This window comes from Chenopodium album, chromosome 23, assembly GCF_948465745.1.
Source record: "Chenopodium album chromosome 23, dcCheAlbu1.1, whole genome shotgun sequence".
Taxonomy (NCBI): Eukaryota; Viridiplantae; Streptophyta; class Magnoliopsida; order Caryophyllales; family Amaranthaceae; genus Chenopodium; species Chenopodium album.
Window position 1 is genome coordinate 38,222,435 of NC_137856.1, and position 25,633 is coordinate 38,248,067.

General features: G+C 35.5%; 3 protein-coding genes across 4 annotated transcripts; 2 read left to right on the forward strand and 1 right to left on the reverse strand.

Annotated features, from left to right (window-relative positions):
- Positions 1-303: 303 nt before the first annotated feature.
- On the forward strand, positions 304-3,541 carry LOC145608491 (cysteine and histidine-rich domain-containing protein RAR1-like). Its single transcript, XM_081664107.1, has 6 exons — positions 304-486; positions 1,372-1,374; positions 2,156-2,238; positions 2,437-2,603; positions 2,792-3,009; positions 3,098-3,541. Exons 1-6 carry the CDS (start codon positions 385-387, stop codon positions 3,191-3,193), a joined length of 669 nt encoding a protein of 222 aa, XP_081520233.1. The 5' UTR covers positions 304-384; the 3' UTR covers positions 3,194-3,541.
- Positions 3,542-4,233: 692 nt separating this feature from the next.
- LOC145609282 (uncharacterized) lies at positions 4,234-6,954 on the reverse strand. The gene is made up of 5 exons (XM_081664805.1): positions 6,662-6,954; positions 6,137-6,341; positions 5,526-5,594; positions 5,215-5,347; positions 4,234-5,113 (listed from the first exon to the last, which is right to left on the reverse strand). The coding sequence occupies exons 1-5, from the start codon at positions 6,897-6,899 to the stop codon at positions 4,493-4,495; spliced, it is 1,266 nt and encodes a 421-aa protein (XP_081520931.1). The 5' UTR covers positions 6,900-6,954; the 3' UTR covers positions 4,234-4,492.
- A 586-nt stretch (positions 6,955-7,540) lies between these two features.
- On the forward strand, positions 7,541-25,322 carry LOC145606842 (protein transport protein SEC24 B-like). Of its 2 annotated transcripts, none has more exons than XM_081662684.1 (25): positions 7,541-7,678; positions 8,166-9,078; positions 9,684-9,905; positions 10,828-10,902; positions 11,019-11,117; positions 11,725-11,836; positions 12,711-12,838; positions 14,057-14,176; positions 14,640-14,720; positions 15,042-15,119; positions 15,202-15,294; positions 15,620-15,674; positions 16,730-16,806; positions 17,383-17,454; positions 17,578-17,661; positions 18,627-18,746; positions 18,853-18,921; positions 20,567-20,644; positions 20,826-20,964; positions 21,049-21,213; positions 22,680-22,825; positions 22,943-23,122; positions 23,544-23,632; positions 23,728-23,759; positions 24,844-25,322. In XM_081662684.1, the coding sequence occupies exons 2-25, from the start codon at positions 8,236-8,238 to the stop codon at positions 24,948-24,950; spliced, it is 3,264 nt and encodes a 1,087-aa protein (XP_081518810.1). In that variant the 5' UTR covers positions 7,541-7,678; positions 8,166-8,235; the 3' UTR covers positions 24,951-25,322. The 2 variants fall into 2 exon arrangements, with proteins under 2 accessions (XP_081518810.1, XP_081518811.1); XM_081662685.1 differs by having other exon boundaries at positions 7,598-7,678; positions 8,205-9,078.
- Positions 25,323-25,633: the final 311 nt, after the last annotated feature.

A 25,633-nucleotide genomic window follows, 5' to 3' on the forward strand; every position in this document is an offset into this window, starting at 1 on the left:
ATTACACAGGGAGGTAAGAAGGTAAACAAACATTTTGAGGGGTATAATGGTCTATGCACTATTTATAAGAGCAATCTTCTACTTTTTATAGGGAGCAATCTCCTACTTTCTATAGGGTAGGAAAACACGAGTTTGATAAAATTGTCTTATTTCCATATTTAAATTACACCAATTTCTTTGAAAAAGTTGTTAATTAAAAAAAAAAAAAAATTATCTATTAATATTACGAAGTGTAATACAGTAATAATACTCCTAATAAGTAGTTCCTAATTTGTAGTACAATTAATCTCCCACTTATTCACAGAGTGTGTCCCCGACAATTCTGGTAAAGTGAGTTGAAGAAAAATCTGGTCAAGTTTCTTCCAAACAAAAAGAGGAGAGATAATGTCTGAACAACCAGTTAACCTTCGATGCCAGAGAATCGGCTGCAATGCTACCTTTACGCTCGATCATAATCCAGAAGGTTCTTGCGTTTTCCACGATTCGGTATATTCTATTCATCCCTTTATTTCTTATGTTTTTAATTTGATCTGCTAAACTAACTGTGATGTTTGATTTATGTAGTCTAATTTGGAGTTTTGCACCTTTTATTTTGTGTGGAATTACATCCAATTTGAATGCAAAATATCTCAATTGTGTTATAATTTATAAGCTTTAAAGATTCTCTCTTTTTTTTTTTTTTTTTTTTTTTTTTTTTTTTTTTTTTGTTTTGTTTTGTGAATTGAGACTATGTTAATTAACTCAGTTATTGATAGTTATTAGGAGGTAAAAAAAATATAATTGAATGACTTAATTGATTGTGATTTAGGAGTTGTTCAAGGAACGAAGGAAATAAGATTGTACAAGAATTGAATGGAAAAAAAAGGAGGATTGATAACTTATGGCAATATTTTGGTTTTTGATGATGTATATGGCATTGTGTAATTGTGTCTAGTGACGAATCTAGCAATACCTTTGCTTTTCAACGGAGTTAGGATTGATAAGTTACTTAGGCGGCGGTGTCTGGTGGTTGTCGGAAGGGGATGGTGGTGGTTGTTTCTAAGGGAAATTAGTTTCTTAATAAGGTTTTTAAAGAGAGGCAGTAGTTATTATAGATTGAATATACGAAGTATTAGTTTTTCCAAGGCTGAGAGTAATTTTCCTTGTTTTAGAAAGTAATGCCACATTCTTCATCTGCATGCCTTCATGTCTCCTCCCTGTAAACCCTTTTCCCTTCTTCTCTAATTGCTTCGGTGAGGAACCGGGTATAGATCATGGAGTTTAGGCTAGTGTTAGGCTGCTAGGCCACTTCTCAGAAAGTAATAGTCTTTGGTATAGATGATAACTTAAGAAAACATGAGACTGATGAGAGCTGATTAGCTTGTCGTTGAGGGCGTTGTTTGGGTCAAGGCTTCATCAGTTATCCTTTCTTCCCTATTCAGATATACTAGTAAATGATTGTGGTTTGATCTTTGTTAGCTGAAACTTACAAGAAGGGATTAAGGGAGCTAATTAGCTTGTTGACAAAGGCCTCACTTAGGTCAAACTTTTCTTGGGTAATCTATTCTTCCCTTGAAGAATGTTAAAACCAGGTTGTTTGTTTCGGGTTTGGGAGAACTGCAGGACTCTAGACTCTGGAGAGAAGAATCGTTTAACTCAATTACCTGACGTCCGTTCCCTATCCCTTTCCCTTGTAAAGGGAATAGAAATTAGGAAGGGGTATCTATAATATCTTCAGTAATTGAAATCTGTCTTTATCATTTAAAGGATTTATATACTCTCTAAGATGTTGTTCTGCATTGACCAGCAATGTTCTTTTTTTTTTTTATCCCCCCTCTTGCAACTGCTCTTTTTTGTTTGGAGGAAATATTTTTCGCTTGATTATTTGGAATTTACATATGGTTGAATAATTACGTGCAAGCTTGAATGCTTGGGCACTGTAACTTGTAGTTGTAGCTGACGTATTTTTCATCTTAATTGCATGTTGGCGCTGGACTTGTTCGATTTCCTTTTGTTTATCAGGGAGTAAGTACCTCCTCTTTTTTTATCTTATATAGTTATATTATTTTTTCGATGAGATCTTTCTCATTTTGATTCTTGTTCTTAATAGTTTTATATTACTAATATCTTTATTTATATACATTTTAACTTAATAAGCCTCTTTCTGTAATTTCAGCCTATATTTCATGATGGAATGAAAGAGTGGAGCTGTTGCAAGAAAAAAAGTCATGACTTTAGCTTGTTTATGGATATTCCAGGGTATGTGTTTGCCATTTCCGATGTACATTGCATATGCATTATCATTAATACTATTGTCACTAGTAGTCCCTGACGTATTCATTGAATTTTTATTTCCACTGCATTGCATAGTTCGTTATTGATTACAATAGATTCATTTGGTTTTCCTAATTTTTTATTTAATTTTTCATTCTTGTGTTGTCTTCTTTTTCATTGAAGATGCAAAACGGGTAAACACACAACTGAGAAACCTGTGCTCACGAAGCCTGCCCCAAGATCTAGGAACCCCACACCTGTTCCTAGTCCCATCTCAGCTCCTACAACAGCTACATCAGCAAAAGAAACTTGCTCTAGATGCAGGCAGGGATTTTTCTGCTCAGACCACGGTATTACTCTCTTTGTGTGTGAACTTTTTATCTGGGCAATAGTTGATGCTCTGCCTTGTAATACCAATTCATGGTTGGACTGTTGTGAATATATTGTGTCTTTCATATTTTGAACTCATTGGAAGTGCAAAATTAACAGAGTATTTTGTTTCTTTCAATCTCTGACGTAACAACTTACATCTTTTCAGGTTCACAGCCAAAACCTAAACCTGTGGTACCACAGGCAGTCGCTGCTGCAGAAGTGACTGTAAATGCTTCTGCTCCTCCCCGGAAGACAATCAGCATAACTGAGCCTCAAGTTTGTAAGAATAAGGGTTGCGGTCAAACTTTTAAAGAGATAGATAATCATGATACTGCATGTAACCATCATCCAGGGCCTGCTGTTTTCCATGACCGAATGAGAGGAGTGAGATTTTACTTCTAGTTTTTTATGCACATCTATATTGCATATTTGTTGTCCATGAATACTAAGAGTGGCTTTCTTGTGTTTGCAGTGGAAATGCTGTGATGTTCATGTGAAGGAATTTGACGAGTTCATGAGCATTCCACCTTGCACTAAGGGATGGCACAATGCTGATCCTTCATCCTAGAAAACGTGTTTTTGCTCTTTCCCATGAAGTTTCAAGACGAGTTGATCAAATTCAAACTACCTGACCTGCTTTGGGGGACTAACTGTGCTTGTAATTTATGTTTAGCTTCTGCCTTTTATTTCAAGCTATTCTTACCTTGATTAGATAGCATTTTCAAACTTTTAAGAGGTTCTTCCATGTTTGAGAGCAACATCATGGAAACCCAAACTGTGAAAAATGAATGCCTTTATAGGCACATTTAGTAGCTCCAACATGTTTCGGGCATGCCCCGAATTGAGCAATTTATGCCTGTTGTATGTTGTAATATCAATTGCAGACATGTCAAGCTGAAAAGACATTTTCACGGAACTGGGACATCTTCACCGTGTTGCAAAGGGTTTTTTAGGGAGAAATTTTGCTGTAATGTAGCATTTTCTATGTGATGCTTACTGACTAAACCAACTACAGAAAACAATAAGAAAAAGCATTTATAATACCTCAATTGGCTCAATATAACTGCAGTATACCTGTATAGGGCAACTTTTTAACTAGAAATAACTGCACTCATTTCTGCAACATATGGTTCAGCAAGCACAAAATTAGGTAGCAGCAGCAGCTACCACATCCACCCCCCTTGTTACTAGTCACAACTCCTAACCCGATCACTCTGCCTAAAAACAAAGCTGTGACACAATTCAGCTTCATCCTCTTTCAGATAGCGTATTTAGCTCACTTCCACAGCCATTAGGCCCATTACATTCATTTTTACTATTAATTGATCTTCCACAAAGACATGGCACAACAAGACAGTAGCTCTAGCTCCCAGCTTCCCACAGTCTTAACACATCCTTTGCATTCATGCAACATGTTTTAAAATACTATCATTGCGCGAATTCCTCAGGCCTTCACGTACCATTGAAAATAAGGGCAATTTATCCCCTTAACAATACCTCTGCAGCTAACAATTAAGCTTTATCAACACGGATAATTTCCCAATTGCAATGAAATACATTAAACCAAAATTTACTCGATATATAGTAAAAATTTTACTCATTAACTTACACATGTGTTGCGGTGTTACAACAAAAAATTTCAACAAATTGAAAAAAAAAAAAAAAAAAAAAAAACTGTTTAACTATCTGTATCAAGGAGAAAACCCTCTATAGAATAACAGCATTACTAGAAATAATCTTCTAACTGATACCCAGGCAGTGTTACTTTAAAATACCAGGAAACCTATGTAATCTACTCCAAATGCTTTGCAGAAAAATAATTGTTACAAACGAGGACTCATCCTTAAATTTCCTTTGACAAGGTAGTTCAGACTACAGAGTTGGGAATCTCTCCCTCTTCCAATTCTTCCACGTCTGCAAAGTATACATTAGTATCTACATGATCTTCTGCTTCACCATCAGGTTTGTAATTAAGATAGTCATCCGGATTGTTTTCTTCCATCAGGAATGAATATGCGTCAATCAACTCTTGGTCGAAATCAAAATCCTCATTTTTTGCATCCAACATTTCAACTTCCTTGACGTCACCGGAAAAAAATTCATCGCTTTCGAATTTTTGTCTCTGGGACATATTTGGTGAGTCATTAGATTGCTTGTCGATCTTCTGAAAATCAATCAAGTTTGTTTTGCGCGTATCCGCTTCTGATCTCTTCAGAAGATCGATAATTTGAGGTTCAGGAGCAGTTTCATCTTCTTTAATCTCTTCCTCTCTAAAAGTAACACCCACTGGACTTGCAATATCATCCTTGTCGGGTCTCTTGGAGTCCCGCCAACTTGGAAGGGGCCTGACGTCTTTAACAACTTCAAAATCATAGCTATCAGACGGAAGGAAAACACGAATAATTGGGTATTCCAAAATAACTAGACCGCCAAAAAGTTGGTTCAAAGGTGTATCTAAATCCAGCTCACGATATGGTGCTTTGTTGCCCTGCAAACCAAAGTTGACTGTCAGATGGCACTGAACAGCTTTTAACAGAGCTAAAACTAGGATACTGTCAAGAAAACAACAAAGAGGTCAAAATTAAGAACCTTATGATATTTACGTATAAAAAGCTTGAGGTTGCCCAGTGGTTCATCACAAAATCTCCTCAACTTATTTTTCCAGGGGCTAGGCTGTAGATGCTTCTCAATTACTGAGCGCAACGTTGTGCTTTCGTGGACACTGCACAGGTATATATTAGAAAGCCCCATCACTAGATGTGTTAGAAATAACATGACTCGTGCACGAAAACCAAAAGGTCAATTTTCCTGAGATACACCCCACAGAGGCTTTTACCAACACAGGATTGAAGGCAAAGAAGTTTGTATTGAAATATGATAAGAGAAGTATAGATACTCACCCATGTTCAAGTAAAGCAACATCTGTTGAATTAAATCGCCATTCAATTGTCCATGAGATAGATTTCTTCCTGGAAGATAAGTAGAAGTGTAGAACCATAAATAACATGTCCACAATACTCATCATTCACAATGCAAAGAGGTTATGTCTACTTGGAATATACTAACTTAGCCATCAATTATTTGACCTTTCATGCAGCCATACACAAAAAAAATTACCAGAAACCTCTACCAAGAGAGGATCATTAGCAATAAAAGTAAACGTCTAATATATATGAAGGGTCTATCATGTTTGAAATATACCTAATTCTACAATCACTTGAAACCAGTGCCTCACAGTGTCCACACCACATCTAAACTCCTTAAGAAAATGAACTAAAAGAACTATAATTGCTGTCTTTTTGTTACCCGCATAACAACCATGAAATTGACAACAAAACCTTAAAACATGCATAATACAGGTGAAAGCAAAGGCAAAAGGAAGAAACTGAGTCATCTAGCCTCAATCATCCAGCGACTTCAAGTTACGATCTTTTTCTAATGAAGAACTACCTATATCTCGAAAATCTTAAACCAAATTCTTCTGGAAGTGTGTCACAATATAGATTATTACCTTTGATTATATCTTGTTTGATTCTTCTCCCTCTTAGCCATTCCAGCAGGAAGTAACAAAAGCTTAGTCCCTTTTTTCGCCGCAGCAGTCCGAAGGGCTTTAAGATGGAAAGGGAGCCTAAATTGAGGATGATGACCACATAACTTAACACGCATTCTCTGGGCAGATTCAGCTACCCTTTTCACATCCTCTAACAAATTATAATCTGAACAAAACACACTGCCATTATTGCACAGTTTATCAATGTCAAATTGAATGATAAAAGCAAACCAACAACAAAATCAAGGAACAACCAAAATCAGAAATAATCAAAATCAACAAAATTTTGTTAGTAGTAATGAAAACCAATATTTAATCAGCAAAACCAGCTGCCTAATACGGAGTATCATCCTCCATCAAAAATTCAACAAATTTATAATAACATAGCATCATAGATATATGACTAACCATAAAAATGACAATAATATTTTAAAAAATTGATAAAAATACTAATAATTGGAAACAATGAAAAGAGAAGAAGGATACCAGAAAGAAGGGTAGAATCGTCAAATTGAGAAAGGGGAATAATCTGGGAGAGGGATTTTTTGCCAGTACAACCAGAAAGTTGTTTGTGGGAATTGACGCAAGGAAGGCTGCAAGTGCGGCGAAAGCAAGCTGGGCATTTATACTTGAATTCTTTAGAATTGCATTCTTCGCATAATAATTTTGCGACATTTTTCTGCTGATTTTCAGAGGATTGAAGCTCTGCTTCCATGGCTACCATCACTGGAAAGAGAGAAAGAGAGACGAAGAGGTGTGGGTTTTAGCCAGTGTTAGGGTTTATGACCTTCTTTTCTTTTTTCCTTTTTTTTTTTTTGGACACATAAAGAAAACGAAAAATCCCTATTGGACCAATGACGTGTACTTGCATAACTTACTTTGAAATACTTTGCATATACGATACACTACTCCATCCCCTCAACCTCAAAACAATATGTTAATGTGCCATCGAGGTGATCTCCCTTAAGCATGATATCCTAATCTCGTATTATGGTTGTGTGTACTTGGTTGTTTGATTAGGGTTGTGGGTTTTTGGTGTGATTCACTTCGTTGCATTAGTGACTCAAATTGGTTGTTTGGTGTGATCAGTTTGCCGCTTGATAAAACAAAATAAAAATTAGAACTTTCTCATAATTTTTCAATTTTTTTTACCAAAGATAAAAAGAAAGGCCCTAACCATACATTAATCTTCACGGTTTTATTGGTTTAGTATTTGCAGGTCAAACATTTTAACCGTGAGGGCTGAGGGGAAACCGAAAAAGGGTATGGTTAAGGAATCCCCTCCTCAAAGTGTCTTTAATGAAAATTAAACCCAATTACAGAGTACGGAGTACCATTTAAATACAGTATAAGATACGAGTATAATTTTCGAAGAAAGAGAAGTTATATAAATAGTGATTACTTTCTTACAGCGGATCCTCCCAAGTACGTATCATCATTCATTCGAGCATAGATCACTCCCATTTTTCGCTCCTCTTCAATCTCCTATTTTGCGATTATCAGGTATTCGATTTCGTTCTTTGATCATTTTTAATTTGAAATCTGTTGCTATTTTTGTTTATGGCATCAAAGATTTGATCTGGATATCTTTGTGTTTTTCAATTAGTTGAATTGCATAAACTGCATTGTTATAACTTATTATCGATTTGGAATCTTATGTTAAATTGTTCACTTAATTTCAAATCCCTAATTGTCTGAATCGAATTCCTGGAAATTATCTTAATTTTGCTTTGATTTTGGAATTTGGTGTTATAAGATGTTAGGAATTCGATGTTAAGATTATTTCAGATTTACTGGTAGGTTTCTGCTGAACTGTGTTTTTTTTATAGTGAATTCGGTAGTTTGGCGATGTATTTATTAGCAAGATTTCACTTTTGCAAGAGCCTGATTATACTGAGCTGCAATTTGATAATGTATGAGTATTCATTATTCCAATTACTCGAATGTAAATTGTACTATGTTAGTCTTATTTGATGAATTTGGTGGTTAGTTTATGTTTCTGCAAACGGACGGCGATATCTGTTTGAAGTTCTGAGGAGAAGCAGAAGCTTTTTGGAGCAATGTCAGCTCCTGTATATCCAGGGGCAACTAGACCCAATAACCAACGTCCTTCTGGACCACCAACCGGTTATAATCCTAATTTACAGAGAGGCCCCGATCCTTCGTTGTCTCAAAATTTCCAGAATTTGCAGCTTAATCAACCACAAAATGCTCCATCCCAACCTCCTTTTGGTGGGCCTAGAGGGCCACCTCCTTTTGGTCAGAACGCACCACCTTTTGCTGGACCGTCGCCTGTATCTAGGCCAGGACCTCCACCACCTGGTGTTGTTCCAAGGGGCGTGATGCCCCCCGGTGGACCTCCACAAAATATGATTCCACCCAATATGGGACCTGGCAGACCTACAGGTCCTATGCCTAGTCAGCCTCCACCTTTCGCTTCTAGAGGTCCTCCTCCTGGTGCTCCCCCACCAGGGGTAACTCCCCATCCCTTTCAAGGTTCGCAACCTTTACCCCAACAACCAAGTGCTCGTCCTACTGCTTTTGGGTCATCACCATTAACTGCAGGTCCGGTTCCTTCTTCCTCAACTCAACAACGCCCCATAAGTAATGGGCCTCCTTCATTCTCATCTGGAGGCTTTCCTGGTGGTCCTCCTGGTTCTTCTGCAGGAACTCAGCAATCTTTTGTAAGAGGCCCACCATCCTTTGGGGTGCAGTCTCCAATGATGCATCCTCATCTCGGAACTCAGCATGCTAGTGGTTCAGTTGCTCCTCCCACCGAGTCTCTGTCAGGACCTTCACAACCAGTATCTCCCTTTTCCGTTGTACCTCAACATGCACAACCACCATCTGGTTCTCCTTTCGGGCAACAAGGCCAACAACCATGGCAGACACAACCACGTCAGGTATGTACTAATACTCTATTTTAGATGTGTGAGGTTGTTTTTGAAGCTCTAACATATAGCGAGGTGAAATTTCATTATGTATCTATTTTTAAAGCATAATTGCTTTCCAAATTTGTCAAATTTGTGAAAATCTACCTTAAAAATTTTGTAAAAAATGTTTTGAGTACCACTACCTGATTGATAGAATACCTTAAAAATCTCCGTTTGTCAGTTTAATTTTTCTTTCCCCTCCATTACTAGTATACTCCCTCCATTTCATAATATTTGCAACACTTTGACTGGCACACCAATGCATTCTTTTATCCGAGTTTACCTTCCAAGCATTGGTACCTTTAGAGGGTGAAGTTTTCGCTTCATCTCATTCGCTCTTCTATTCTAATACATGATTTATTAGTTTATAAATTTCCTGCTTTTTGACATGTGCTGTTTTAATGTTTCCTTATGTTATATTATAATGTTCTTTCTTTGAATGGTGTTACTAGATGACCAATCTATGTTGGCATCATTAGTACAAACATGCATTTCGGTTATACGCATCAGATAAACGTTTGTCCTACTGTTTGACCTCTATTACTTGTGGGGTTTAAATCTTGAAACTATGTCAGGTTGCTCCTTCATCATTGTCCAGTTCTCTGCAACCACCAACGATGTATGGAATGCCACCACCAATATCAAGCCAAAATATGGCTGGAGCACCACCTGCTGTTAGTCAAATTGGAGGTCCTATGGCATCGAAGGTTGATCCCAGCCAAATTCCCCGCCCTTTCCCAAGTTCGTCAGTTATCTTGTACGAGACTCGTCAAGGCAATCAGGCCAATCCTCCTCCGGTACTATATCTTGCTGTGTTGTAATGGATTAGCTATTATAGCTCTTTAATTTCCATTTAATATGGCATCCGTTTTGAACTTAGGATCTTTTAAGTAGCAGGTTTTTTGTTTTTGTAGAACTGGAGGTTTTATTTAGGAATTTAACCCCCTTAACCAACTCAAATATAAAGAGGGAAGAGATCAGTGGAAATACATTGTTATCTTTAGTATGAAACTATTTATTGAATTCATTTTGCTTTAAGATAGACATGTAGATCAGAGTGTTTTTTTCTATAATATTGTAAGGTTGGAAGAATATATAATGCAATAATTTCACATCTTTCTCTTTTGGGGGAAAACATGAAGAGGAGACATAATAAATGGGTGTATTTGTTTATTGATTGGAAAATTGCTAAATAATGGGGATTGAGGAATCAAAATAGATTCATTGAGTTTAAGGGGTGAGAAAATGTTGCTTAAATGTGGAATTTTATTTATTTTCTTAGTAGGAAGCATGGAAAATGTCACATTGTTGTAGAGTTTTCCATTATAGAATAATAGAAAAAGTTAGTAGTATTAACTTGATTTATAATTGTGCTAGCATATTATTCCAACCTCAAATCTTTGCTCTCGTTGAACCCAAACACCAAAAAGAACAAAATCATTCACAAAAAGGGGCAGTGATGGTAATATTTCTTTGAAGACTAACAGAAAAGCATACATATGTGTGGTGATTGATGTTTTAAGGCTGTCTGGTAAATTTTTGGAGTTAAGGCTTGTTTTAAGAATGGCATGCCTTTTACTAGGTTGTTATATTTCTTGTATTCTGTAATTGATGGCTCATACCCTGAATCCCGCATTTGTCTATGGTTTATACATGAAATATCTATTAGTATGGAAATCAATCCTTCTAAATTCTATTGTCTTCTTGTTTGTGGTGAAGCCTGCTACAACCGAGTATATTGTCACAGACACTGGAAATTGCAGCCCTCGCAACATGAGGTGTACAATTAGTCAGGTAACTTTTTGTTTTTTTGGGATTGGTCAGATAAGTATCTTGATTACATAAGTAGGGAATTTATATCCTTTCCTTTATAATCTAGAATGACTTGTACTGCCTTGCTATCTCAACAGATCCCATGCACAAGCGAGCTTCTGACGACATCTGGGATGCCGTTGGCTTTGCTGGTTCAACCATTCGCTCTTCCTCATCCATCTGAGGAACCCATTCAGGTAAGGCTTAAATATTTTTGCTCTTTAGGTTTTGGAATTTAAACCTCTTGGAGAATAAGGATGGAAGTAGAAGATCTGTATGACTCTGTTTGTGGCTAGAAAAGGATTTGAAATCCATTCTTGTGTTCTGTGATATATTCTGTAATTATTTGAATAAGATTTCTGGACAATTGTAAAAGGAGTTATACTGCCTTACCGTGGACAAAGGGGTGACCAATGGAGAAAAGAAATGGATGATCACCTTTGTAAACATTTTTTTTTTGCACATCTACAAAGAAAATATAAGTTTCTATTGACTATATATGCTAGACCTTTTTTCCCCCCTCAATGTATTAATAAAGGATAAAGTAACGTATCAAGTATCTTCATGGGCCAAGACATCTAGGGCAGCTAAGAGTTATTAGATTAAGGAGGTGAAAGCAACTGGCATAATCTGCAATTTGGGTTCCTGATTAGATGACTTCTTGTGCTTTTTCTTGTACTTAATGAGGTGCCGGCTCTGATACTGCAGAAGCATTGTGTGTTTTGTGTCTGCTTCTGCTCTATATTCAGTCCATTTGTGAATATAATCACACTGTTTCTGTTAGACTGATCTAATTTTGTTCAGGTTGTTGACTTTGGGGAAAGAGGTCCATTGCGATGCTCTCGCTGCAAAGGCTACATAAACCCTTTCATGAAATTTATTGATCAGGGACGTCAATTCATCTGCAACTTGTGTGGTTAGTATCAGCAATTTATTGACTTTTTCCTGATCCAGTTTTTGTTATCCTAGTCTACTCTTGACTGCTATATGATTCGGAAAGTTCAATTTAGCTCTCATGAGTTTTTGTGAATGCGGAAGGAGAAACTCTCATGTTATAGTTGCAAAAGGTATCTGAGGAAAGCTTACTAAATATGAATAGATAACAAAGTGAACTTCAAAATAAATATTTGTTGAAGTGAAAGTTATTGTTTGTGGGGTGTGGAGGATTTTCAAAGGAAGCCTGTTGAAGAAGCCTGCATAAGGGCAGCTTTTGACGCTGGCAATGAAACTCTTTGGTTATGCGTGAATTATTGATGAATGACCTGATAGAGTGATAGTATACTAATTTCCTAATGTGTTAAAGCATGAAGGTCATCTGAACTAATTTGAGAGATTTTTCTTTCTATGTTCCACAATACACCTCATAAAAGTATAAGATATGCAAGTCCATTAAACGGCACAATAATTGTACAAAATATCGGTGCATTAAATTTGGTCAACATTCAAAAAATTGACTGTTTTGTTAACCTCTTCGACTTATGAGGCCATATAATATATAATAGAATCTTCTTGTTTTTCTAGAGTGTCACGGCTTGGAGTCTAGTGGTATTCTGTATTATTGATGGATGGAGTTATTAGTATGCAGAAACCAGGGTACTTTGTAATCACTACATTAAAAATTTTGCTCTGCAAAAGCTTTGTTACAATTTTATATCTACTTAATGAAAAAACCCTTATGTAATCACATGGGGCTCAGCATTATACAACATTGTGTTCAGCATATAAATATATTAACTACAGATATTAGATTGTCAGTTACATGTCCAGATTTGATTATGTGTGTTTTGCAGGATTTACTGATGAAACTCCACGTGACTACCAATGCAATCTTGGGCCTGATGGGCGGCGTAGAGATGCTGATGAAAGGCCTGAATTGTCCAAGGGAACAGTTGAATTTGTTGCAACAAAAGAATACATGGTTAGTTATTTTACATCACGAATTAAGACTTCTCACAGAATATTGCTAAGCTATATCGATGGTTTGAAATTTAAATGTTCTGTATGGTCGAACTAATTATGAAGATTGACTTGTGTGGCTGATATTAAGTATTTACAAACAGTAAAAATTACTTCCTCCATTTTTTTTAATATTGCACCTGTTTTTTTTTGCTAATTACTTGGCTCATGTCATGGGATGGGACAAAGTTTTACACTGGCTGTCACTAGCCTACCGAAACCCTCCTCCTTTATACAGCCTTGGGACTGGCAGCGGGAAACCCTCTTCGTACCTGTGCACCCACTGGTCTGCGTCTTACATGCACACTTATGGGATTAAGGCTTTGATTGATTGATTGCACCTATTTTTTTGGGCTAAATACTACTTTCTAATATCATATCTTTCTCCTCGCATGGTCCCTACTCATACCTTTTTCTTTTATAAATTTTATGTGTTATCAACTCTCACTTCCCTTAATTTTCAATAAACTATTAACTCCACTATCTTTTTTTTTGCAATGTAATACTTTAACTATTCCACTTACATAGTTACCATCTTATTATATTAAAGTTAACTAAGCTACCAAACCTATGAATTGGTTAAACTGATGCTTTTAGTGTTATACACCTACACTTTTTGTCCATTCGTCATTCTCTTTTCATCACATTCAGTCTTTGTACTTTGCTGCACAAGGGATTAAGATGGATGGGTCTACATTGTAGGACTGTGGCAGAGTAAGCATTTATTTTATCATGGGGGGGGGGGGGGGGGGTTGGGGGTAGGGATCAGTATATATATTTTTTAAACTTGTGGAATTTTCTTTTCTTTTTTTCTTTTTCATTTCTTTTTACAACTTTTGGATTTTTCTCTCTTTTATGTCACACAATGACACAAACTGATTGCCCATTTTCTTAATGAACAGATATCTGTGTATGTAAATATATTCAATCCTCATATCCAAGTCTGAACAATATAGAATTGTGATTAATAATTAAAGACCGTTAAATTGCTCATAATTTTTGGTAGTTACTACTTGTCTTGGCTTGCTGAACGAGCTTAGAACAGGATTGGTGTCCACCCATAAGAGAGTAGAATCTGAGGAAAGACAAACTTTTTACTCTTTTTGACTGCATTTGTAGTGTGTTTGAACTCATCAGCCTTTATGAAACAGTATTGATTCCTGTCTTTCCTGTCTCCTAGGTGCGTGATCCAATGCCTGCAGTGTTCTTCTTCCTTGTTGATGTTTCAATGAATGCTATACAGACTGGTGCAACTGCAGCTGCCTGTAGTGCTATCAATCAAGTTATTGCTGATCTCCCAGTAAGTATTGTGTTTACATGCAGTTATTTTGGTTAAACCTTGAACATAATTCATCATCCATCATATTCAAATAGTTTTATTACGAGGATTTCGTTTTTCTGAAAATGGATTTCAACTGGATATTTTGTAAGGAACAGGTCAATGGGTATCCAAAAATGAGTTATTTCAGTTAGGAAACCTGTTTGTAAACACTTGGTCAATTATATGATTTTAGCAACTTTGATTATCATGTTTATTATTGCGTTTTGTGTACTGGAATAAGTACGATCTTAGGAAATTATGTACAAGGATGAAACTAATTTGAAGCCAAACTTAATAGAAAAGTTATTCAAGACCTATTATCATGAAGCAGGGTAGCTTAAATTATGTATGAATTTGTTCTTCTTAGAATTTGCAATGCATCTAGCACTGCCTATGGACTCCAAATTATTGGTTGCTGTGTTTCCATGTTTTTTGACTGCAGGAAGGTCCAAGAACTATGGTGGGAATTGCAACATTTGACTCAACAATACATTTTTACAATTTAAAACGGGCACTTCAGCAGGTTTACAATCCACTTCTCTCTAACTCTAATGCATGCCATATTTTAGAATCAATGTCAATACTGTCTTGATTGATGTGCATTTGATTTATGTATTTGAATTCTATTTACTAAACTGCTCTTGACTTGTACTCATAGTTGTACAGTTATTCTTCTCTTTCTTTCTGGAAACTTTTGTATTAGATCATAATATAGTACCATTGCTGGCATTATCTTCTCTTTCTATAGAGATCGTCTTTGGGGCTTAATAATTTGTTACATACACGTGTTTCATGTAATAACAAATGATAATGATAAAAACTGATTTTTTGTTGTAATTTGCAGCCGCTGATGCTCATAGTTCCTGATGTACATGATGTCTATACTCCTCTGGAAACAGATGTTATCGTTCAACTTTCCGAGGTTTTCCCATTAAACATGAACCTTGTTCCTTCGACATGCTAATAAGCTCCTTTGATTAAATTTTTATGTTTTATTGACTCAGTGCCGTGAACATTTAGAGCTATTGCTGGAAAGCATTCCAACCATGTTTCAGAGTAATATGATTGCTGATTCAGCCTTTGGTGCAGCAGTCAAGGTATGATGTAGTTAGTTCATTCATGTTTAGAAAAGAACAAGTATGATTATGAATCTTTTTATTATGCATGGTACTGTTGCTGTGTTGCATGGTTGGACATTTTATTCCCCGTCTGTAATGTCAGCAACTCACTAAAGTTTGGGTAATGCTGTTTGGCTTACTTTTAGGCTACAAGTATGTTTAGCATGTATTTGGGACAGGGAGGTAGTTTGTATGAAGAATGAGATCAGGATTGTGTGTGTGTGTGTGTGTGTGTGTACATTATGCTGCCATGGATTTAGGTGACAAACTGACTGGCATGGTATTTTGTTTAATCTACCTTTAGGCTGCGTACATGGCTATGAAGAGCAGTGGAGGAAAGGTTTTAGTGTTTCAATCAGGCAAGTGCTTTATATACCTTTATCTATTAGGAGATTTTCATCGTTTTTATCATGTTCTATTAATAAAAGTCTATTAATATCAACAGAGTAGAGATTTTTTTGCATTGTAGAATTTATGGCATGGAAACATTACTTAAATTGAATGCAAAATGTTATGAAGTACATCACCTAACCTATTGAAAATTTATCTATCTTGATCTCTCCGTGTAGGCATATAAAGTGATGTTAAAAAGTACATTTGTGCTTTTCTTCATACTTTGTATAAGTAAACAGTGTTGTAGTGCTATGTGAGCATTATACAGTAATTGATTCCACCTCAACGTATATAGCTTCCATTGCTTTCTCCTTTTAACCTTACACGCAAAGCTTGGAGCTGAAAATAATTCTTCTATTCATCACTGTTCTTGATATTGTTGGTTGAGAGATTCTACCACATCAATGTTAATTGCTAAAAATATCTAGATGCATGAGGGAGGCTTAGAAGATTTATGATTTATATATTCCTCTATATTTTATCACTTTTTCCCCGCTGAAACTATTGGTTCGATTATTAGTTTGGGAAGAATAGATTGAATGCTTCTTTGCGTTTTTCTTTTTTTAACAAGTAAATGTGTTTGAAGCTTGATGGGGTAGTTTGGGATTATTGACTCAATAGTGGACCCTTATCATGTATTTACATGCTCTCTAAACATTAAAAAAAAATAAAAATAGAATGAGGCACTTAAGTGAAAGGGGTTCTGAAGCAGTGCAGCCCAAGCATGAATGCGTGATGAAGAGGTGAAGGCGTAAATGAAGTGAGGTGGACATTTTGATGATTAACATTTATGGCTGCTCTCATATTGAGAATTTATCTAGACTAATGTATTATAAATACGCTATGCATCTCTAGTTTTTTCATATATATGAATCATGTATACCATATCATACGACAAACCAGGGATTCATGTCTTTATATTGAGTTATAAAAGAATGAGACTTGCTCATATAATAGGGGTCCTTCGTGCTCTTTAGTCTTTAAATGTTTATTCTCAAGATACATAACTCTGTGTGTGCAGTATTACCATCAATTGGCATTAGCGCCCTTTCTGTTAGAGAAGCTGAAGGTAGAGCAAATGCATTGGCTGGAGACAAGGTAAATTAGAAACAATACTCTTTAACAATGACAATTTATCACTGTACTCCAGGGGTATTGTTGTAGGTATCTCTTTGTGTTAAGGATGCCAATTTTGTTTTTCACTTATTTAACGATTTGCATGCCTAATATTTACTGTGTTTGGTTATATATATGTATTTAAAACAAAATTTCTCTGGATTTGCATCCTTTTTTATAATTATCACCTTCCGCAGTTCTATTTTTCTATATTAATTTTGTGATTCACACTAGGATTTGACTTAATTCACCCACTGAAATAAATTCTTTGTTAGGTTTATAGATATGGATCGAGACAGTGAACCATTGCTGAAACTGATTTGACCTTTTCTCTCCACTTTACATCCTACTTTGTTGCTTAAGAAATGAGTACCCAAAATTTAACACATATCAAACAGTTTTTATTTCTTTATTTATAAAAAAAAAAATTCACACTGTTGGATGCAATTAGTATGTAGCGATACTTTCTTGTCTGGAATCCGTTTCTATGATCCATTTGCATGATTTTGACTTTTAAGAGAACTGAAGATGCAATTTTATAAACTTCTATGATCTCAGGAGGCTCATAAGTTGTTGCAGCCTGCAGACAAAACTTTGAGAGAAATGGCTTTAGAGTTGGCTGAATATCAGGTGACTATATGACATTTCACTTTTGTGTCACTATGTCAAAAGCAAAAGGTTTAGAACTAGTATGTTTTCAGTTCAAATTAATTTGAGCATTTTGAGTTTTGATTTTCCTCTTGTCAATGTTAGGTCTGTGTTGATCTGTTCCTTACTACTCAGTCATACATGGATATTGCTTCTATCTCTGTTGTGCCAAGGACTACTGGTGGACAGGTATACATGGATGTATTTTTCATTGTACTTATTTTTACGTTAAAAGGACTCCTTGATTTCAAATCTTTCTTCTCCGATCCTGTTTCTTGGTGATATTATATGGTATAGTATACTGGAATCAAATGTTGGTTCCTGTTAGTAATGTTGGAGAAAATCAATTTAGAAAATGGATTTTAGAACTGTGCTTAGTTTTGGTTGTAGCTTGTGTTCAAATGGCATTGATGAATGATGAAGCTAGTGGTTCTACTTGGTCATATACAACCATACAGAATTTCAGAGCGTCTAGACTATCTTTTTGTCATTTCCTTGCATAGTCTGCTAGAACTTTAAGTTTCTTCATCTTATAAGGTTAAAACTACTACTGTGGTGGCTTAAGGATGTTCAAGAGATTTTAATTCAGTTATGATTTTGATACAGTCCGGCGTCCTATGCATCTTGAACTATCTACTTTAGCTTGATTGTAGTTGTATATCATATAATTACTTGAATTTTGCAAAATTATGTCTGCCTCTTGATTTTATTTTATTAAGGTTCTACAGAGTAATTGTCTAAATGTATACAGAGGCAAGGCCGTATTTCCTTCATGAGTGTGTTCTTTGTATGTCAATTTTGTGATTTGTTGGGGTTTGGTAATGTATCTTTAGTTATTAATATGGTATGAAGCTGACATCATTTCTTTCTATGCGGAATGGTTGGATTCCTGACCAATGTTTGTTTTAATATGAGCTCCTTGCTGGGTTCTTTTGATTTCTTTTTCAGACAAGTGCCATATGTAGTGTTTACTTGAGGAAGTTTCGATTTTTAATTTTTCCAAATAAATGGATTACTGATTGATCATTTATCACCTCCATTAGTTTGGGTATTTATTGTGTCATTATTGTATTTTTTTTTCTTTTCTGATAAGAATGAAAACTCCATATAATGCATGGAACCTTTTTTTAACCATTTGATACTTATTGTTATAGGTTTATTACTACTATCCCTTCTCGTCACTCTCTGATACAGCTAAGCTGTATAATGATCTTAGATGGAATGTATCAAGGCCACAAGGTTTTGAAGCTGTGATGCGTGTTCGTTGCAGCCAGGTAGGTTATTGTATTTGGTAGTGGCCTAAATCTCATTATGTCATTTAGTTTACCGATTCTCCTTGATTTTATGCTCATTGAACTGTTCTTTCAAATATATATTTAGGGTCTTCAAGTCCAAGAATACACTGGAAACTTCTGCAAGCGTATTCCAACAGATGTTGACCTTCCTGCAGTATGTTAATCTTTTTTCATTACTTGAATCTAGTGCTTTATCCCAAATTGGGTAATATTAAATCTGATTTTTGTTAGCTATTATCAGTAAACCCAATATTTCAAAAAGCTTATGTCATACTTCACCACTTAGGGTAGATATTCACAACCAATTTCCTTAATTTTCTTGTCTCTGAAACTTGTGTTGCCAGAATTTGCAATTGAGTTTGTTCCCTGAGTTTTATGTGAGGTGTGTCGTGTTGCAAGCTTTGTGAAATTGCTATTAACTTACAGTGCCTATACTCCATGAGGCCCTATGTTGGTTTAAAAGTGTTTATAATACTTGGGTTTTCAATTAGAATAGGAAAATGCATTGCAATATATTATTTTTGGCATACTAAGTGTTGGATTTACTTAAGAACTCTGTTTCCTTTATCCCTTCATGTGAAATTATATTACACTCCTTTCATGTTAAAGTTGGGTTAGATATAGTCATATAGAGGAGACAGCAATTGGGGCGGTGTTATTTAGCATCACCAGAAGACTTTTGAATTACTGCTGAGAATTTTATTTTTTATTTATTTTGTTTTATTGGGGGTTGTGTGACCTATGTAAGGAGAAAAAAGAACTGCATGCCTATTTGAACCTTTTTCTATGTAAGGAGAAAAAAGAACTACATGCCTCTATGAACCCCTCTCATGTCTTTGAATCAACTTGCCAATCTATGTATATGTGTGGCAAATAAGACTTTAGAAGTCTTCCTTAAGCCATGTGAAAACATTGTATGCATATTTTATGGGGTTGCTCTTCAATTACTCCTATACTCCATGTCCTTGTCAATTTATCAACTCATAACAAAACACTTTCAAGTGGGAAGGACTATTTTTTCTGTTTGTTAAGATTTAGATCACTTATTTTTCCCTGAAAAAAGTGAAGACTAATTGTTCTTTAGGGAATATGCTTTGGTCAATATTATAGCCGGACTGTTTAGTAAACGAGGATTGCTAAATTGACTCGACATGGCCAAGAAATGAATGGAGTAGGGAGGGGGTGGGAGGGAAGTTTCAACTTGTCCAGGTCATGTTGGAGCTAAGAGCATTCATTTTTTTTTTTTTTTAAATCTGGTAGACCGGACGAGCGGTACACAACATATGTCACCTTCACCTTTTTTCAAACTCTTTCAAATGATTATCTTGTTATGTCCCTCTCTTTATCTCGTACGATTCATGTTAGTCGACCCCAAATCATTTTAGCACTAAGGCATTAGCAATTTTTGGTTATTGTATTTGTATGGGCATTCTAGCTGGTAAGTTACAGATGTATTTGGAAAACTTGTCACAAAACTTCAATATTTTCAGATTGGTTTTTTTTTTTTTTTTTTTTTTTGGTGGGGGGGGGGGGGTAATCCCTTGCTTGCTTTTGGTGCTTCTTTGGGATTTTCTTTGATGGATATGCATGTCTGCTATATCCATTGTTTTTCTGAGAGAACTATTGATCCTCTTTATTTTTGCTTTTCCATATGTAGAAAGGAATTCATTTTTCATTTATGTAGAACTTTTCCAAGACATTTTGTCTGCATTGCCTATATTCTTCGGTGCTTCTTACCCTGAAATGCAGTTGCTGGGAAGTTTCAATCTACTAATTTACCAAACTTGATGGATATGCAGATTGACTGCGATAAGACTATAACAGTAACCTTAAAACATGATGATAAACTACAAGATGGCGCAGAATGTGCTTTTCAGGTATAATTCGGTGATACTTATGAATGCATCATGCCATAACAGCATCAATCAGTTTTGCATACAACTTGAAAATCATATACTCGTGTTTACATAACCAACATTATCATTTCTAATGATACAATTAGACATCATGTTAGTAATTTTTGCTTGCCAACTTCAACTAACTACTCTGTGTATTCAGTGTGCCATTCTCTACACCACTGTGTATGGTCAAAGAAGAATCAGAGTCATGAATCTCTCTCTATCGTGTACAAGTGCGCTTCCTAATCTATTCCGCTCAGCTGACTTGGATGCTCAATTTACATGTTTCTTGAAGCAAGGTAATGCATTTAATATAGGCTGATCGTAGATAATTATGATACTGCTCCTCTTGGAATTTAGACTAACAATTTCATTTTTTTTAGCTGGAAATGAAATTCCTACTTTGCCTCTTCAACAAGTCAGGGAGCATGCAACAAACCATTGTGTCAATATTCTGCATTCTTATCGAAAATTTTGCTCAACTGTCCAATCTACTGGACAACTCATTCTGCCTGAAGCTCTCAAACTTCTGCCTTTATACACTCTTGGTATGATCTCTCATTGCTACTGTTCAACTGTAAGATATAGAGCTTGATCTTATGACCTTGTGTTGGAACAATTTGTCTTTAATATTTCTTATCTTTTCTGTTATAGTTTTAATCTGTTATCTCTAATTTAGCTAATGATTACAACTGGATGACTTTTGAATTTTCCTGATTTCTGTGCCTGGGACTAGATAGCATTCTCTTGATGGATCTATTTGTGGTCAAATGCCTGCCAAACATGTATTTTCCCCAAATGCACATAGCTACATACACATAATGATTGTACTAAATTTTTAGATTTTTTTGAGCTTCTAAATGCTTCTTGAGTGTAGAAATTCAGATCTGATTAACACTTCAACATTTAAAGACTAGACAGTGACCTTTGGTGGAAGGCTTTGTCATTTTCACTTAAACTTCCAAAGATTAGACAGCAGTGGGATTCATTACATGTCGCCCCTCTTTCCCATGGGCAATATATTTTATATCTCTGCATTTCATTTTAGTTGGTTACCTTGCTAACTAGTTTTCATCTGTTAGAGACGTAGAGGGTGAGCAGATGGGGTAGCGTTGGAGGGGGTAACTATATTAATTCTGACCTTTGCCTACCACATCTATTTATCACGACACAAGGTAGGGGGTGCAAGGATATGAGTCCTTCTTATGTTGTGGAATACCAAGGCACTTACTAATCAAGCTGTGCTTCTTTGGGGACATTCATATCTAAACTTGTCATGACCTGTCCTCGTAGTAATAACCAGAGTTACATTTAGCATTTTGCGTAGTCTGAAGTTATAGCTTAATTTTCTTCTTGAATAACTTACATTCTGACACTTTTTAAAACATGTTTCCTTCAAATATCTAGAAATAAGTAACAAACCCAGGTCAAGAACATGAAATACCTGAGACACGATGATGATGATGATACTAACATACTATGAAAACCTGTTAAAATGAGATAATGACTCCTAAGTCAAGTATGCTATGGAAGTCCCAACCACTTTCGTATCTGCACTCTGCTGCATTTTGAAGTAAAATAATAAACTGAGAGGTATTCTTGATTACATTTGAATTTGATGGCTGCCTCTGCATTGCTACAATATCAGCTGTTTGTGTCTGTTGACCACGTATGTACTCCAAAAAGAACGTTTGTTGAAGGCTAGATGCCATGTTGTCACGCAGTTTAAGCTTCACCAAAAAATTGTCTTGTTTCAGTGAACCTGAATTATGACGGTTGTTTCTTTGAAATCTATCTAGATTATTAGGCGTAGCATTAGTGCATTCTGCTGCACATTTGGTAACATGGTTTGGCCATGATTTAGGAAGAACTTAGAGGTGGACCCCTGATCATCTCCATTGCATTGTCACCATACAAGATATAAGTAGGTCATCATATGAATGATGTCAAATTGTATCAGCTGGTTGGGAATTATTTTTTATGAAATGGTGATATTGTGTATTACTCTTTTCAGCATTAACTAAGAGTACCGGACTAAGAACCGATGGAAGAATAGATGATCGGTCATTCTGGATGACATATGTTTCTTCTGTATCTGCGCCTCTTGGAGTTCCATTGGTATATCCTAGGCTGATTGCTGTCCATGATCTTTTCTCTAAGGTACATTTGATTGCTTTCTTGCAGCTTTTTTGTTGGCCATCTTTTTTTTTTTTTTTTAAAATCTCTGTTCTTACATAGATGCTGCATTGCTTTGTCTCCTCTTCTGCTACTTATCAGGAAACGGATGGCTCACTTATTCCATCTGCACTCCCACTTTCTAGTGAAAACATCAGTGATGATGGAATCTATCTTCTTGAGAATGGCCTGGATGCTTTAATTTATATTGGGAATTCCGTGAATTCTAATACTTTGCAGCAACTATTTGGCTTTTCATCAGTTGCTGAGATTCCTACTCAGGTATGCCAAGCTCATGTTAAAGTTCATCATACCTACCCTTACAAACTTTTCAAACATTTCTCCTTAGGCTCCCTTACATAATGGTGTTGTAAGCTGCAAGCACAATGTGCCAAATAAGTTTTTCAGTGCTATCATTTGTGGATGACAATTTATTTGTTAAAATATGTGTCCAAGTGCAGATGAAGGTAGTTCTATGCATTTTTGTAAAACTATTCATGTCTATGCTCTTCAAGTGTACAGTACTACAATGAAGTAGATATATACTGTATGTATTCAGAGATGCAAACAATAACTTCTTGTGATTACTAGAATAATCCAATTTTCTTGGTCTTCCCTAAGGTAGTTGGTCAGTGGATGAGAAAAGATATTAGGTAGCCTTCATGTTTTTTGAAAAACAGTTTTTGTATTCTTGTATGTGCAGTTTGTGCTACAGCAGCATGATAATTCACAGTCAAAGAAACTTAATGATGTCATTAATGAGATACGACGTCAGAGATGTTCCTATCTACGGTACACCTCAAGTTCTCTTAGTTTTTTAAGATAACTTTTACATTATCTCTTTTATGAAATGCCATTAATTATTGCCAAATATACCTTCCTTGCAGCTTAAAATTGTGCAAGCAAGGAGACTCTTCAGGTAAGGCTTTTTTTTATTATTTTATTTTTATATTAGTGATACACTGTTACCTATATTTCTGAATGTATAAGTTTATCTGACCAATAAGTGATGCTTGTATGTGTGAGTTCATATATGTAGGTCTCTTGTATGATGAGCAACTGTACCTCATGTAGATGTTTACCCTTTCGGCCCCTCTTTTTTCTACAAAAAAAACCTTCTATTTGACTTCTGAAAAGTTGCACATTAGATCCTACAGGATCTGGAAAACCTATAACTCACAGTAAAAGAACATGTAGCTCAAACTAAAAGAACAAATCTCACCATAAAGAGCCATGCATTTCATAATAAAGGAACATATAGTAAGAAATGTATTGTTTAAAATAAGTGTGTAAAGAAATGCAAGTACAATGAAAGAATATTAAGTTGAACTGTATTACACATCATGCTCTATTATGCATAATTTAACTATTTATTGTTGTAAGTCCTAACCCCATTAGGATATGACATGAATTTACAAAGAGACCAATCCTAAACCATTTTATATTAGGAAATATGGCATCTTTATTGGACATCTGAAATATGTTGTGTAACTGTGATTATGAACACCAGGGGTTCTGACTAAGTTTCACTAGAAATTTTTCACCTGATGGGCTTGCATTTGCATACCTCAACTTTTTAAGTCAATTGGACCAAATCTTGGTAGTCAACCTTTACCCATTGCCCCCTGCGAAGTTGAGCAAGATGGATGAAGATATACTATATAATCTAGAATACAACAATAACCTCTAGTAACTCTCTAGGTTGGCCATATGGTCTTCTCAGTTGTCATAGTTCAAACAATCTCATAATAACAAACCATCTTTTAGTGCAAGTTCTAACTAATTTTGTCTGACCTATCAACCTAATTTCTCAGCATTTAAAAATAAAATAAAATAAAATAAAATAAAATTAGTGATAGGATATATAGACTGAGAAAAGGAATTGTGAATAAAATGTATTAATAGACATTTTTAATATGATGATCATGCATAATTTGTATAAAACTAATTTTAACCCTACTGAAGTGGCCTCTCTTATGTTTGACTGTTTCTTTTGCTTTCAGGAATGTTATTTTTCTCATACATGGTAGAAGACAAGTCTCCATTGGGCTTATCCTATGTTGAGTTTCTGGTACATATACACCGGCAGATACAAGTTAAAATGGATTAACCAATGTATATATCTGAATTACTTGTACGAATAGCGACAGTCATAAGATGGATGGTGCATGAAGTCACGGGAAGGAAGACAAATATATTGCCTCATACGAAATCAGTTAGTGTGGATGATGTAATTTTCTTTATTAAGTTAAGTAGGGATTTGTCGTCATTATTTTAATTTCAAGTTTGTGCTTGTAATATTTCTTCCTGACAAGTACTAAGTGATTGGTTTTTAGCTAAAATCAGAGTGATCCATCATCATCACATCTTTCCTTGATTCCCTTAAACGTCCATCATTCATGTAAGGAATATTAACTACAACATTTGAGTTTTTTGCACAGATCGACGTCTATAGGTCAAATACTTTCATGTTTTTGGTCTAGCAGATTCCAAGTTTTTCATTAACTTTCCCCTTTTTAAGCTGAGCACTGCTATGATAAATTTGTTAAAGATGAAGCAACAGCGGAGGCAGAGATGGGAAAATTGCTTGATCCTAAACTTTGGATGAACAGTGCGCAAAGAAAATCCTTTGTCAATACCCACAACAATGGTTAAGCATAAAGGAAGTATTAACAGCTCTAAAAAATTGCGTAATAGAAAAGAATTCTATACAACATAATTTTTAGAGCTTACTTACAAGTACACTTTCATAATACAGCGATTAGAGCAAACATGGCATTATCATTTTCAGGG

Bases quoted from the DNA above. Each gene is read 5' to 3' on its own strand.
- LOC145608491 (XM_081664107.1), top strand. From the start codon at position 385: ATGTCTGAACAACCAGTTAACCTTCGATGCCAGAGAATCGGCTGCAAT. The intron at 2,604-2,791 runs GTATTACTCTCT...ACATCTTTTCAG, and splicing joins ATTTTTCTGCTCAGACCACG to GTTCACAGCCAAAACCTAAA. The intron at 3,010-3,097 runs GTGAGATTTTAC...TTGTGTTTGCAG, and splicing joins TCCATGACCGAATGAGAGGA to TGGAAATGCTGTGATGTTCA.
- LOC145609282 (XM_081664805.1), bottom strand. From the start codon at position 6,899: ATGGTAGCCATGGAAGCAGAGCTTCAATCCTCTGAAAATCAGCAGAAA. The intron at 6,342-6,661 runs GTATCCTTCTTC...TGTTTTGTTCAG, and splicing joins CGATTCTACCCTTCTTTCTG to ATTATAATTTGTTAGAGGAT. The intron at 5,595-6,136 runs GTAATAATCTAT...CTTATCTTCCAG, and splicing joins CAAACAAGATATAATCAAAG to GAAGAAATCTATCTCATGGA.
- LOC145606842 (XM_081662684.1), top strand. From the start codon at position 8,236: ATGTCAGCTCCTGTATATCCAGGGGCAACTAGACCCAATAACCAACGT. The intron at 23,633-23,727 runs GTACACCTCAAG...CCTTCCTTGCAG, and splicing joins CAGAGATGTTCCTATCTACG to CTTAAAATTGTGCAAGCAAG. The intron at 23,760-24,843 runs GTAAGGCTTTTT...TTTTGCTTTCAG, and splicing joins CAAGCAAGGAGACTCTTCAG to GAATGTTATTTTTCTCATAC.